The sequence below is a fragment of the Stenella coeruleoalba genome (genome assembly GCF_951394435.1).
Source record: "Stenella coeruleoalba genome assembly, chromosome: 10".
Taxonomy (NCBI): Eukaryota; Metazoa; Chordata; class Mammalia; order Artiodactyla; family Delphinidae; genus Stenella; species Stenella coeruleoalba.
Window position 1 is genome coordinate 53,937,900 of NC_137156.1, and position 13,348 is coordinate 53,951,247.

A 13,348-nucleotide genomic window follows, 5' to 3' on the forward strand; every position below is an offset into this window, starting at 1 on the left:
TCCTTATGACTCTTTGTAAATAATAAAAATTTTTATGTTTTATTTTCTTTCTAACTTCAACTTTTAATGAAATTTCCGAATATTTGTAGAGAGCCTACACCTTGCCAGGCACTGTCATAGTTTTAAAAATGAATAAGATAGTTGTACTCAGTCAGGTTGGGAAGGTAGCTATCATTCTAAAATATTGTAGAGAGTATATTAGTCTGTGAACAAACTTCCGGGAGCATAGATGAGGAAGTGGTTAATTCTGCCTGTTTGAATGCAAGTGATGTTTGAGTGAGGCCTTGAAGGATGAATTTGGTTTTTCCAGGTAGAAAATAACATTACATGTAGAATATTATAACTGAAAGTCGAGAGGTTTTTTGATCTACCAGCTCATCATGTTAACCTTTCTATGTGTTAACTTTCTCCTCTGTGAAGTGGGGAATAGTACTGTGAAGTACTGTTTATTTCATTGAGTGAAATAAAATAAATAAAATGAGTGAATATGTGTAAAGTCCTTAGAACAAGGCTCAATAACTATTAGCTACAATCAATAATATGAGTATTATATTACATATGAAATACATATATATAATGTGTATGCATCATAGAATATATGCTATATAATATTATATAACAGTGTCATATAGTGTGTTGCTATATGTAATACATATTGATATAATTATTGTTAAGGCTTGAAACCTTAGGTGAATTGGGGATTATGGAGGGTGAAGATACTGGAGAGTAGATTGTGAAGAGCTGCAAGTGTACTGTGAATTTGTGCTCTTCCCTCTTATATGTTTATAGCTTATTCCACCCGGGCACTGTGGAAGGGGCTTTACACATATTATCTTAGTAAATTCCTTCTCAGCCCAATGAAGAAAGGCACTGTTATCACCAGTTGCACAAACTGCTTTAGAAAGATTAAGTGACTTTCCAAGATCATATGGCAAAGATTTAATGAAGCCAGATATAACTCCAGAAAGCCTAAGTCCAGAGACTAGAGAGAAACAGACCAGTTAGACTGGTGAGAGATGAAGAGATTTGACTAGGTGTAGTGTATGTGGGTCAAGGCAGGGATGGGTTTGAGAGAGGGTTCAGAGGTGAAACTGGTGGATCTGCTGGCTGGCTGTCAGAAGAAAGAGTAGGAGTTGATGTTTGACTCTAAGGTTTGTAACTTGGTTTGACCTGTGGCTAATTATTCCTTTCAATAGACAGGTTGAGTTTGACTTTTCTGTGTTATATCTGGGTAGAAGTTTCTCTTTGGCATTTAGAAATAATATATTTAAAGCTCAAAAGAGGTCGAGATGTAGATTTGGGAACAATTTTCATTAAATGATAATAAATTTATCTCCTCTGGTAGATTGTAGATTGGGAAAAATATGAAAGCCAAGCTAGGGAATACAACGTTCAGGGGAATGAGAAGAAGAGGTTCCTGGGAATGAGGTTGAGAAAAGACTTTCAAATCTCAGAGGAACCAGGGTAAAATAGAGACAATGGGATTGAATGCCGGAAGAGTTTCAGAGATTGTGTCCAGTGGTTCCCAAATCTGGCTGCATATTACAGTTATCTGGGGAGAATGTTAGAAATACAGATTATATCTTTACAGACAAAGATACAGGATGCCAGATGTGATAGGAGGACATTTCAGGGTGGGCCACTGGAATTGATACCTTTGAAAATACCTTCAGGTGACTCTGATGTCGAAATGTCATTGACAGAGTCATTGTGGCCGAGGTCAAGAAATAGAAGGTTGTAGAATTCACTGGATTTGGCAGAGAAAGAAGTGTCACTAGGGGCATGCTGAAGTCAGATTGCATCGAGGGGTGGACTGGAAGTGAGGAAGTACAAGCAGCATGTGTGGGTTGCCCAGTTAAGAAAATATACAGTAAAGAGTTGGGGACAAAGGGAGCCTTATGCTGAGAGGGAGGCAAAGTCAAGAAAAGGACTTCTAGTGCTGTTGTGACAAGCAAGTTGTTTGGCTGAGAATAAGGAGCAGGTAGCAGGAGAACCAGGAGACATTTAAGTGAGATAGGTTAAGTTGATGAACTGAGGTCCTAGAGGAATTGGGACACACAAAAAATTGAGAGCGTAAGTAAAGCAGGAGGTAGATCATCAAGGCATTTCTAGTAGCAAATATTGGGAATTAAATGTCCATCACTAATGTTTTGGTTAAATAAAGCACAGGCTGCCCATTCATTAGAATATTGTATAATTTAGAATATTAAGAATGATAATGCAAATATATATTTATTGACATATATATCTGTGTCCATTGAATATCCAATAAAAGACCTGTTACAGGTGAGAGCTGTTGCCTTGAATTGATGTAACTCGGGGCCCCAGAGCTGGTCTCTTTGGAACACCTTTTATATAGAAACCAGGGTGATTGCTGCTTCCTGGAGTTGTGCATTCCAGGCACCCTGAATATGGTATAGTGTACTATTTGTGAAAAATTAGGTATGTGAACATGTATGTACTTAATTGTCAAGATATTCACCAAAAATTAGTGGGTAACTCTGGGAGGATATTGAGTGATTTTTAATGTATTTTCTTTTTTTGTGTGTGTGTGTGTGTGTATGTTTAAACAATTGTTTGAATTTTAGAACAACTATTTTTATTTATAATCAAGCTGTTGTCATTTTGAAAAGCTCAGGTAAAAAAACAAGAATGAAGTTCAATATTAACAAAAAAGAGGTCTTTGAAGAAAGGAGAGTTGAACATTTATTTTAAAGAAACCCTGATTTAACTTTAGATGTGATAGAAGAAATCATAAAGGAAAAAAGATTTAATTACAGGAAAAAGTTTTCACAAAATCTCTTATACGTGAGAAATTGTCAAAATAAAATGAAAGACAACAGCCTGGGATGATAATGTTCATAGGAAATATAATAGGCTGGCATATATATCTTATATATAAAAAGTTTATTTTTATCTGTTGCTTGGAATGTATTTCATTCTTCTTTAAGTCCACTGACTCTCTGTCATATATACTGGATGAGTTGCTTTATATTTAGACTGTGACTTTCTTGTATGGCTCTGCGTGCGTGTGTGTGTGTTTTTAGAAGTTTTAATTGCTCCACCACCACACACATTCTGTGCTTTTATCATATTCTCAAGACTTTGCAAACTCTTGGTCTTATTATTTATCTCTCTGGACTCACCTTTTCCTGAGTGACTCTTCTGTTCCCTTTGGCCTCGACTGTTTTCTTGCTTGAATCTGGACTGTTTGCTATCTAAATCTGCTGTATAACTATTATCCCTTAGTTTAGAGCCATTGTTTTCTGGCTACGGTGTCTTCCTCTTTTGCTGGAATATACTCTTAAGTAACTTTCTCAGAAAAGGTCACATTTCTGAATCTCTTCTTTGTGGAAATGTCTGTATTTTGCCCTCACATTGAATTTGGTTTGAAATTCTGCTTAGGTCAGAAACCTTGGAGGCACTCTTGACATTGTTTCACTTCATTCCCCACATTCAGTGAATTCATCAGCAAATCCTATCAGATTTTCTTTTTAAAGGTATTAAAAATCCAGTCACTTCTCAGCACCTCTGCTCGTGCTGTTGTGGTCAGAGCCACCATCACCCCTCGCGCCTATTGCAGCAGCTACCTGTCCTAATCTCTGGCCTCCACCAGTGCTGCTTCCCCACAGTCTGTTGTCCACCAGGCGGGCTGAATGTGTCTCTGTTCAAAACTCTGTTGACTTCTTGCCTCACTCAGAGTAAAAGCTAAAGCTTTACAGCAGAGTTGGCTCTCTTACCTCCCTGACATCATTGCTTCCCATTAGTCCCTTGTTCCCCGTTTTTTTAGCCATACTGGCTTTAATATATGTTGAATTAATTAGAATCATGTTTCTTCAGAACCTGAAGGCATTGTTCCCTTGCCTTTTACTATCCAGTGTTACTGATGAAAAGTCTGCTGAGTATTCTTTTGTAGGTGACCTGATCCTTTTTTCTTGGGAAGATTTTTACAATTTTCTCTTTATACTTCATGGTTAGAAATCTCAAAAGATCTAATTGGCTTTCATTTGGGGTATGGCATTTTATTGTTGGTCCTTTCAGTTTGAAGACTCATTATCTCCCTTCAGCCCTGGGAAATTTTCATACATTTCTTTGATAATTTCTTCATTTTTTACTCTCTTTTCAGAATGCTGTATTAACTGATATTAGTTGTTCTGAGCTACTCACTCACAACTTTTACACGTTTCATTTTGTTTTCTCTTTATGGGCTGCCTAGATATTTTCTAACCTTTCTTTTGAAAAACTTTTAGCAATCAAGTTTTTAATTTCCAGGGGCTTTTTCTTATTCATGGATTGTTCTTTTTTTAATAACATCATGTACTTGTTTATGGATGTACCATCTTTGAATCTCTTTAAGGATGTTAATGTGGATCTTTGAAATGTTTTCTGTTATTGGAATTGTTTACTCTGGGCTTAGATTTTTAGTTCACCTTGATCTTTATTTTGCTGCATGTTCTACTCATATCCTGGTTATTCCAGATTTTTAATACATTTATTTAAGAAAGTAGGTTAGAGTAGCTGGTGTGTATGTCTGCTTTACTTTATGGTGAGGAGGCTAGAATTAGGTTGGAGGCAAGCTAAAAGCTGACCGTAATTACAAGGGAGACTACTAACATGCTACATAACAAGGAGGGTTTTACTTTATGGCACTATTGTGTGGCACAAACACACAGCTGTAGTGTTGTTCTGATTTTTCTAGATGGTTTGTTCGGTATTTTTTGTAAGAAGCCTTCTGATTATTTTGCTTGGTGTTCAATACCTGGCACATTATGTAAGACTTTTGAATGTCACTATGATTTAATTTGTTCTTTTTTAAAAATTTTTTTGTAGTTAAAAAAAACCCGTAACATAAAATTTACTATCTTTACCAATTTTTAAAAATTCTTTATTTTTTTTTGGCCGCACCACATGGCTTGTGGGATCTTAGTTCCCCAACCAGGGATTGAACCTGAGCCCCAGCAGTGAAAGCGCCGAGTCCTAATCACTGGACCACCAGAGAATTCCCTGTCTTAACCAATATTAAGTGTACAGTTCAGAGGTGTTAAGTATATTCACATTGTTGTGAAACAGATCTCCAGAACTTTTTGATCTTGCAAATCTGAAACTCTGTACCCTTTAAACAACAACTCCCCTTTTCACCCTTTCCCCAGTACTTGGTAACCACCATTCTACTTTCTGTTTCTGTGAGTTTGCCTACTTTAGACACCTCGTATGGGTGGGATCATAGAGTGTTTGTCTTTTTGTGACTAGCTTGCTTCACTTAGTATAATGTCCTCAAGGTTCATCCATGTTGTAGCATGAGACCCGATTTCCTTCCTTTTTAAGGCTAATATTCCATTATAAGTGCACATCACATTTTGTTTCTGTTCATGAATCAGTGGACACTTGAGTTACTTCCACCTTTTGGCTATTATGAATAATTCTGTTACAAACATGGGTGTACAAATATCTCTGAGACTGAGACCCTGCTTTCAGTTCTTTTGGGTTTATGCCCAGAAGTGGAATTGTTGGATTATCTAGTAATTTTATTTCTAATTTTTTGAGGGACCTCCATACTGTTTTCTACATGGGTGCAACATTTTACATCCCCACCAACAGTACACAGTGGTTCTAATTTCTCCACATGCCTGCCAACAACTGTTATTTTCCATTTTGTTTGATAGTAGCTATCCCAGTGAATGTGAGGTGTGTAGATTCTTGGTTAGAATTGTATTTTAACCATATAATCTTCTCTACCTCTGAGAGATGTATTAGCTGGCATTCCATATCTCCTTTACCCTAGGAGGTACTTGCATTGGCATAGGTTTGTAGTAGTGAGGAACTGGTTTGAATGTCATGGGAAGATATCATTTTGAGAGAGGTGATGGAAAAATGGAAAGAATTTATTCTAATTGAATTTGAAATGACTTGAATGACTTTTCATTTTGAATCTGACTAATAGCAGTGTGGATGTAAAGGGAAGGAAAGATTAATTTATTGATCCTTGAGTTTTAGGTGATGAGAATATTGTTGTGGAAATAGATGCCTGGCAGGGCAGCTAGGAATATGGGACTGGTATTATGCGTCAGAAAAAAGGTCTGGAAACTTGTTTTTGTGCGAGCCAGTGGGATAGAGGTCATAGTATTTCTCTTTGAAACATTCGTTTTCTTTAGAACAAAAATAATCTGATAAATTTTTCCTTCTCAACTTTTTTACAGCTCTTGCAAGCCTAGGATATGAAAAGAGCTGTGTGTTGTTCAATTGTGCAGCCTTAGCTAGCCAGATTGCAGCGGAACAGAACCTGGATAATGATGAAGGATTGAAAATCGCTGCTAAGCATTATCAGGTACGCAGAACAGTAGTTACTACATAACCATCAACACTAAGTTGGATTAAATTGAAAATAATTTACGTTTAGGTTTATAAATGTTTCTTTACACACAGATGCTTTCTTGAAAAATAATGTACTTTTTAATGAATTGATACATATTTTTGAAGCCCTTAGATAAACTACTTACTTGTGGACCCAGCTCTGTTTTTCCTCACCATTGTATACCCAGCACCTAGCACAGTGCCTGGCACATAATAAAGGCTCAGTAGATGTTGGGAGAACAAATGATTAAATGTTTTGAGGTGAAATCCTTGGCAAATCCCTTTTAAATAAATGACCTCATTTAAAATATTTGTACGTTATTTTTGCATAATTTTTCTTAGACACACTAAAAATTTTTACCAGTGTCACAAAAATTAAGACCTTTTGGCAAGAAAATTTTAACTCTGAGCTTGTGGAGAGGTCATAGTTAAATGTGGTCAGATGTGTAATGTTCTTAAGTTAGCTAAATTTAGATTTTAGATACAATCATTTACTAATATGGCATATTATTTGGCGGCAGTATGTTATTTACTCAGCTTTTCTTCTTTGTTTCAATTTAAAAAACAGTAAGTGATTATTGTTAAGTGATACCTGTAATTATGTTTTTATGTTTTATATTCCTTTATAATTTACAGAGTATGTTGATGTTCACATAAACTTTTTGATGCATGTTATATAATGCCATTTTCATTTTACAGACAAGGAGACTAAAGGGCAGAAGTGTTAATAAAGTGGTAGATTGGGGTTTCAGGTGTTCTGATTCCAAATTTTATGGAATTCCAAATGCTTCTTACACTGTCCCTCATGGCTCTGGAATTTGCTTGTCTCAGAGGTGGAGTTTGATCTTTCCCATTGTTTAAGTTTAGAAGAGAGGTGAAGAATGCTGTTCTAAGAAAGTGAGAGGAAAATGTACTTTAAGCACACAACATGCTCCCAATTTTAGATGGGCACAGATGACAAGCATGGTGCATATACCTTTCCTTTGTGAGGCTATAAATGGCAAATATTTTAAAATGTGAAAGTGAAATAAAATTTTATTTAATTTTCCATTCATTGTAACTCCATTAGTTGGCATGTGAAATCTTAGAGGGCATTCTGAATTATTGAGGATATGTTCCATTCTGTGAGTCACCTCTGTGATTCACAGCAGGGTCCCCTAGTGTGATGGAAAGAGATCCTAGTTACCTGTCTGGGCCGTTTGCTACCAAGAAGCTCTGTGCCCTTGGCTAAGTGCTTTAAACTCTGTAGGTCTCCAGTCCGTATTTGTGAATGAGAGACTGGATCCCTTGCAGTTCTAGTCTGTGATTCTGTGAGTTTACTAAGCAAGTCAGCTGATCACTCCTTGGAGACATTCTAGTTTTATGATACTTCATGACTGCAGCAATCATTGATGTTTACTTCAGTACAGTTAACCTTGAGTAACCAGCTCCTTAGTTGCGGCTCCAGGGCTCCTTAGTTGCGGCACATGGGCTCCTTAGTTGTGGCATGCGAACTCTTAGTTATGGTATGCATGTGGGATCTAGTTCCCTGACTAGGGATCGAACCCAGGCCCCCCCCGCATTGGGAGTGCAGAGTCTTATCCACTGCACTACCACGGAAGTGCCCCCCAGCACTTTTTAATCCCAGACTGCCACCTTTCTTTTTCCCAGGGTTATTTATTTCATAAAAGCGAAGTTATCTTAGTGTTAACCTCAGCGAAATATAATTGAGAAGAAAAATCTGATGGGGAACATGTCAGTAGGGAGCTCTGAAAGCCAAATAAAAAATCCGTAGCAATGGATAGTCATGCTGTTTCCCAGAGGACTAGGTATCAGTACTATTTAAGGTTTCCCCTAAGTATGGCATGTTTAATTATTTGAGAGATGAATTTGGGACCAAAGCAAGAGCATTTCAGAACTAAAAACATTTTAATAATGTTTTATCCCTGCCTTTGTTCTCATGTTAGTTTTGAGGGAGTATTTCTAAAAAGTTTAATCAATTTGTCCCATCAGTTTACTTTGTTTGTTACTGCACTTGACTTTAATGTACATTAAATCTCTTGTTATTCTATAGTGTTTTAGAAAACTGTCCTTATTGTTTATAGGTCAGATGTAAGTGGTTTTGTGTGTAACAGTAGAAAATTGTCTTGCTGAATTCTTACAGATTTAAAAGAAATTCTTTTCTTTCCTCTAGTTTGCTAGTGGTGCCTTTTTGCATATTAAAGAGACGGTTTTATCTGCCTTGAATAGAGAGCCTACTGTGGACATATCTCCAGATACCGTTGGGACTCTCAGTCTTATCATGCTGGCACAGGCCCAAGAAGTATTTTTTTTAAAAGCCACAAGAGGTAATTCCAGTTTGTCCTATATTTTGTTGCATGTGAAAAGAAGTGACAGGCTTTTAAAATAAGAAGGTGATTGTAATATGTTCAACACAGAACTTTCCTCTTTGAATTTGACCCACGGATTATTGAAAATTTTCAGCTTTCCTTTTCTGACCTTAAGGTGGTATAAATGTACATTTAAGAATGTAGGCTGTGTTTGAAGTCTTTTATGAAATATATAGTTACTGTCTTAAAACACTGAAATCTGGAATAGTATTTATATAGGTTTGTAGTATGTCAAAAATTCGTTAATTCAGCAAATAAGTATTGGGTACAACTGTGTGCCAATCCCTGTGATAGGCTCTAGATAGAGTTAGCAGACAAACAAGATTTCTGTTTTCTGGAAGCTTACAATTTATTGTGGGGGAGATGATAAACAAGAAATTAACTAGCCAAGGTAATTTTAAAGAGAGATAATTGCTGTGAAGAAAATAAGATGTGATAATGACTAGTGGTCTGGCAGTTGGGTAAGTATGTAGGGGGAGTCATGCTATTTTAGATTCATCATTCAAGAAGAGTTTCTTTGAGGAGGTCTTGTTTAAACCAGACTTAACTGATATGAAGGAGCCATTCAGGCAGAGTCCCTGGCCCTGTGAATGAGGGAATAAGAGCAATTCTTGTAAGGCTTGTGAATTAGTATGAGAGATTAGTATAAGATTGAATATGTAAGTACAGAGAAATTGAAAATAAGGGAGCAGTCCATCAGGTGGAAGCTAAATAAACTTGAAAAGTTTTTCTTTTAAAATAACAGCTTATATTGAGGTAGAATTAATAAACAATAAAATTTACCCTTTTAAAGTATACAGTTCTTTAGTTTTCAGTGTATTCAGAGTTTTGCAATAATCACCACTATCTTATTTTAGAACATTATCATTACCCCCAAAAGAAGCCCCATACCCACTGTCAGTCACTCTCCATTCCCCTTTTCCCCCAGCTTCTAGCAACTGCTGATCTATTCTGACTCTTTGGATCTGCCTGTGGAATAATTAAGTTGTATGCAGAAGAATTGATTTCATCAATAAGAATTTTTTAAGACAAATGTACAAACTTGTGATCTCAATGTCTATACTGAGTTATTATGATATATCAGATTATTTTATATTTATTTTCATTATAATGGTCAATTTAATATTTTATTCCAGATAAAATGAAAGATGCTATCATAGCTAAATTGGCTAATCAGGCTGCAGATTATTTCGGTGATGCTTTTAAACAGTGTCAGTACAAAGATACTCTCCCCAAGGTCAGTTATTGTTTTTGTAAATACTTGGTTGTTTTGCATGTGGAAATATTTGGACATTTTTGTGTATAAAAAGCAAATTAAAAATTATGTTTTATAAAGAAATTTGAAATTTAAGGAGCGGCATTTGAAGAGTATATTTGTAGAAACAGTTTTTTTATTTAAGATGCATGACAAATTCTCTTTCATATTTAGGGGATGCCTTTGCTTCCACTCTTTACTAAACTTATTTTTCCGAGCTAAAACTCTTGCTGGAAAATTTTGAACACCTGTCTCCAGTAATTTTATCAGATCAGGGCATTGTGTAGTTTTGAATCATTGGTTATTTGGTACAGCATGAGTACTTGAGCATGTTGATTATTCACCCTTTTAATTATTGTCCTGTTTTCTTAGAGATGAATCTTAAAGCGCAGAAACAGACATAAAGACAAAAGGAAAAGGAAACTTAACAAATTCATCCAGTACTTTGATTAGAATTAAATTTTGCCAACAGGGCTAGAAAATTGGGCTGCTGTTGGACAGCTAAGGAAAACAACCATCTAAAACCATATATCACAGGAAGTATTAATTGTTTTAATATAAACCTTTCTGAAGTGGCATTTGAAGAGACTAGTCACTGATGATCATTTGTAAATGACAAAGCAGATGATTAGACTAAGAAGTAAATTCAGAATGCTTAAAAACGGAAACTTACAGACTGAAATGTAGTAGATTCAACTGCTTTCTTTCAGAAATGTTCAAGGAATTAGTTTTGTCTGTATGATAGCAAATGATATTTGTTACATGCTCTTTTGTAGGGAAATTTATTGATTTATAAGTCATTCAGGAATCTTTATAAATTATGAAATTGCAGACAATTTTGTGGTGAAATAAAAAAGCATGTAAGTACATCAACACATTAGTCAGAATATGAGCACTAGGGAATTTGAAGATTCCTGGAGATTTAAAATTCACCAAGAGATCAGTAGAAATTTGCCCAGGACTCTTGGGTAGTAATAGTGTTGCTCTTAAAAAGAGACTTGGGATCTCCTCTCACCTTTTTTTCATCTGGAAGACCTCATGATCAGCTGCACAGTGTACCGTTACATCCTGTTGGGCCATTAGTTCAGTCCTGTCCCGGAGAGAAGAATGTCACCTACAAAGACTTGGAAACTACCTCTGCACCAATCCTGGTATTCCTTGAAAATCTCCTGTTTAAGTACCAAGTTGCTCCAGACTTACCTTGAGAACTGGCATGAGTACAGTTTGAGATTTAGATGTCTTTTATTTTTTGCCTTTTTACTAATAAATCTCATAAGATATTTTCATATTCTAGTTATAAAACTGGAATATCTGCAAGTAGTGACCCAGGAAGCTAGGAAATTATTCACTGGGAGACAGGAAAGCTCACAAGGTAGTAATTCAGTTTTTGATTCTCTTATTTTTTTGTCTAGACAGTGATTGTCTAGTATATTTCTTGGATATTATATGGCATGTACTTCCTAAAAACAATGAGGTTATAGGCTAGGATTTGACATTTTAGAAGATCCTCTACTGCTTTTTTGGTTCATGTTTTTGGATCTTCTAAAATTAATTTTGACTGGAATTTTTTTCAAAACAAATTAGGGCAAAATAGCACTTTATCATATTAGTCATTAGCTTAGTGCATTTGTCTGTTTGCTATGTGTTTTTGAGTATGTGATACTGAGTAATTTTTATATGGCTAAAAATCATCTTTATTAAAAAAGTCTCTTAGGACATGAATTTAAGAGGGAACTTACTTTACTGTCTTTTGTCTTTTAAACATGTTGAAACAGTCAGCTATAGAGCAATTTCATTAGTATATGTGAGTAATGGTGGTTTAGTTAACTCTTAAGGGCTGGGTAAGGGCTCACAAGAAAGCTTCTAAAGCCCTGTGCTTGGTATTCCTCTGTGAATGTCCATTCTACTTCTCCTTCTAATGCATGCTTTCCTTTCTTCTTTGTAAACAAAATGTTGACTTCATGGCTCAATTAAAGTGAATTGTAAAAGCTTAATTGGCTTCATTTAACAGTTAAAAAAGAAAAGAACCCAAACTTTAATTCTAATTGGAAGAAAAACACTGAATTCATTGAATCCAGTCCATGCAAAATCATGTGGTCTTCTCTGTTTACACCTGACTAACCTATCTCTAAACCATTAATGGGGTGATTCTAATTTCTGTCTCCTTTTCCTTTTTCTTCCTGCATCCCATGTTGTCTGTGGTGGTTTGTGTGGTTGGACTCTCCCCTGGTCAGTATTTTTATTTCCAGGAGGTGTTCCCTGTCTTGGCTGCAAAGCACTGTATCATGCAGGCCTATGCTGAGTACCACCAGTCTATCCTGGCAAAACAGCAGAAGAAATTTGGAGAAGAGATTGCAAGGTTACAGGTGAGTTTCTCAGAAATAAATATTTAAGTAACTTGGATTTCTCTTTTTTTTTGTTTTTTAAATAAATTTATTTATTTGTTTTGGGCCGTGTTGGGTCTTCGTTTCTGTGCGAGGGCTTTCTCCAGTTGCAGCGAGCGGGGGCCACTCTTCATCGCGGTGCGCGGGCCTCTCACTGTTGCAGCCTCTCCAGTTGCGGAGCACAGGCTCCAGACGCGCAGGCTTAGTAGTTGTGGCTCACGGGCTTAGTTGCTCCACGGCATGTGGGATCTTCCCAGACCAGGGCTCGAACCCATGTCCCCTGCATTGGCAGGCAGATCCCCAACCACTGCGCCACCAGAGAAGCCCGGATTTGTCTTTTTTTTTTAGTGAGATTCCCAAGTTTGCTCGTAAAAACCTTTCCCACTCATTTCCCCTGTCAGCAGAGTCAGGTGATTGTTTTTATTTTCTAGGCTATACCTACTGTGTGCTTTTTGAAGTCTCATATTTTATCTAAAAATTTCATGCAGAATTTGCATTCAGTTTTCTTTTTATTTATCCATGTTTATTGTAATATAAAATACTCTAAATTAATTATATGCTCCAGAAAGGATGTGGAGTACTTAACTTGTGGCCTAGCCTTGGTCTAAATTGGATCATTACAATTCCACAGCTTGAAAAGGACAGTGGTAATAGATACATAAATAGATTTGGTAATCAGAGTATCTTCTGTGCTGTTGTATCAGCACTGGGTGTGTGAGAAACTTGATGTGACATCTGGGGCAACTTTGCAGCAGGGGTAAGGCTGTTTACATGAGTTGTTTGTATTTTGAGGGTTGGTAAGCAGAGGGTAGGAAGAGGACTGTTAAGGAAATTTAAATATGGACTGGTATTAGAAGATACATGCAAGTCTTATTTAGGAAGTTCAGTTTAATTAGTCTTTTCATGAGAAAAGAAACCCAAGTTTTATAAAAAATAAAATGTATGCTTGTATTATGTTCCACACCTCCACACTGACAAAATCAGAGACG

General features: G+C 36.3%; 1 protein-coding gene across 1 annotated transcript in view; it reads left to right on the plus strand.

The window, feature by feature from the left end:
* The window catches only part of PDCD6IP (programmed cell death 6 interacting protein), a 61,030-nt gene that overhangs the window by 14,265 nt on the left and 33,417 nt on the right, over positions 1 to 13,348 (plus strand). The window contains exons 4-7 of the mRNA XM_079932794.1: positions 6,198 to 6,325; positions 8,525 to 8,678; positions 9,857 to 9,957; positions 12,225 to 12,341. Of these exons, the coding sequence (XP_079788920.1) occupies positions 6,198 to 6,325; positions 8,525 to 8,678; positions 9,857 to 9,957; positions 12,225 to 12,341 (500 nt within the window). The remainder of the gene's footprint in view (positions 1 to 6,197; positions 6,326 to 8,524; positions 8,679 to 9,856; positions 9,958 to 12,224; positions 12,342 to 13,348) is intronic.